General features: G+C 35.7%; 1 protein-coding gene across 1 annotated transcript in view; it reads right to left on the bottom strand.

Annotated features, from left to right (window-relative positions):
• The window catches only part of LOC102296908 (gastrula zinc finger protein XlCGF57.1), a gene marked incomplete at its 5' end in the record, with an annotated part of 2,630 nt that extends 1,850 nt beyond the window's left edge, over positions 1 to 780 (bottom strand). Inside the window, 1 exon segment of the mRNA XM_042217652.1 lies at positions 16 to 780. Coding sequence (XP_042073586.1) covers positions 16 to 589 — 574 coding nt within the window.
• Positions 781 to 1,370: the final 590 nt, after the last annotated feature.

Below are 1,370 nucleotides of genomic sequence, written 5' to 3'. Positions count from 1 at the left end.
AATAGGGCTTCTCACCTGTGTGAGTTCTCATGTGAGTTTTCAAGTTTATCATGTGACTGAATTGCTTTCCACAAGCGCCACAGGAATAGGGCTTCTCACCTGTGTGACATCTAATGTGAGTTTTCAAGTTTATCGTTTGCCGGAATCTTTTTCCACAGATGCTACAAAAATATGGCCTTTCACCTGTGTGAATTTTCATGTGTCTCTTCAAACTTGACAACTCACTAAATCTTTTATCACAGGTGGTACAAGAATAAGGTTTCTCACCTGTGTGCACTTTCAAATGTCTAGTGAGGCTGTATTTATCGCGAAAGGTTTTACCACAAGTGTTGCATTTTACACAATTTTTATTTTTAATAGATTTACACTGACTCTCTGATACTGGAGAGATGTGTATTATATTACTGTGACTATCGTTTCCGTTATGTCTCATTTTCTTCAGCTCCCAATTTCTAGCCGATCCCAGGTCCACATGGTGACTTTCTTTCCAATCACGCATGTTTGGTTCATAAGAGTTAAGAGAAAGAAGCTGGTTCCTGTTTGGTTCTAGTTTATTGAGGTCACTATGCTCATAAAAAGGAATCACCATAAACGTATCAGTTTCCTGCTTCAGTAGAAACTGTTCTGCCTCCTGACTGTTGTGGAGTTCCCGCTGTTCCTCTTTAATCTGTGGAGGATCTGGGTGCTCCTGGTCCAGGCTGAAGTTCTTCTCCTGGTTACAGATCTGTTGGTCTGTCAGAACCTCCTCCTTGTTACGCTCAACTTGGTGAATCAGATCTGATGGGACAAATGGGAAAAATGTGTTTATGAAAGAAAAGTGTAATTCCAAAATTTGAACAATTAATTTTTTCACTGATATAAATGACTGGAGTTCTGACACTCTTATTAGAAAAGCTCAATATTTGTTAAATGGCAGAGTTTTTAAACATCCAGAGTTTTTCATATAACATTTTACAGAATTTTCAGTTATTTTTAAGTACATGTGTTTAAATACAAACATCAATTAAATTACAAAACAGAAACTGAATTAACACACCTAATGTAAAATAAAATGAAAAATCTAAAATTGTCAGTAACCATAAATTTTTATTTTTACTTTACTAACTTTAACATAATTTTAATATACCGTCTTTTGTTCGAGTTTATCAGTATAAATACGATTCTAAAATTTAATGCAAGAAGTGTATAACATCACTTAGAATTAGAATTGTTTTATAATGTAAAACATATTATTACTGTGTGTTGTGTATTTTCTAGCAGTTCTTTCATGGGTGGGTGGGGGGCAATGTTCCCTCTAATTTTTCATGTGTCTGAGCAAACACACAAACTCCCTGAGTGGTCCCTTGGACCACTGTGAGCGACATTAGATG

This window comes from Haplochromis burtoni, unplaced genomic scaffold (genome assembly GCF_018398535.1).
Source record: "Haplochromis burtoni strain Fernald_Lab_line unplaced genomic scaffold, NCSU_Asbu1 Contig_2430, whole genome shotgun sequence".
Classification (NCBI taxonomy): domain Eukaryota; kingdom Metazoa; phylum Chordata; class Actinopteri; order Cichliformes; family Cichlidae; genus Haplochromis; species Haplochromis burtoni.
The sequence above is the reverse complement of the archived record's forward strand: the minus strand, read 5'-3'. Positions and strand labels throughout refer to the sequence as shown.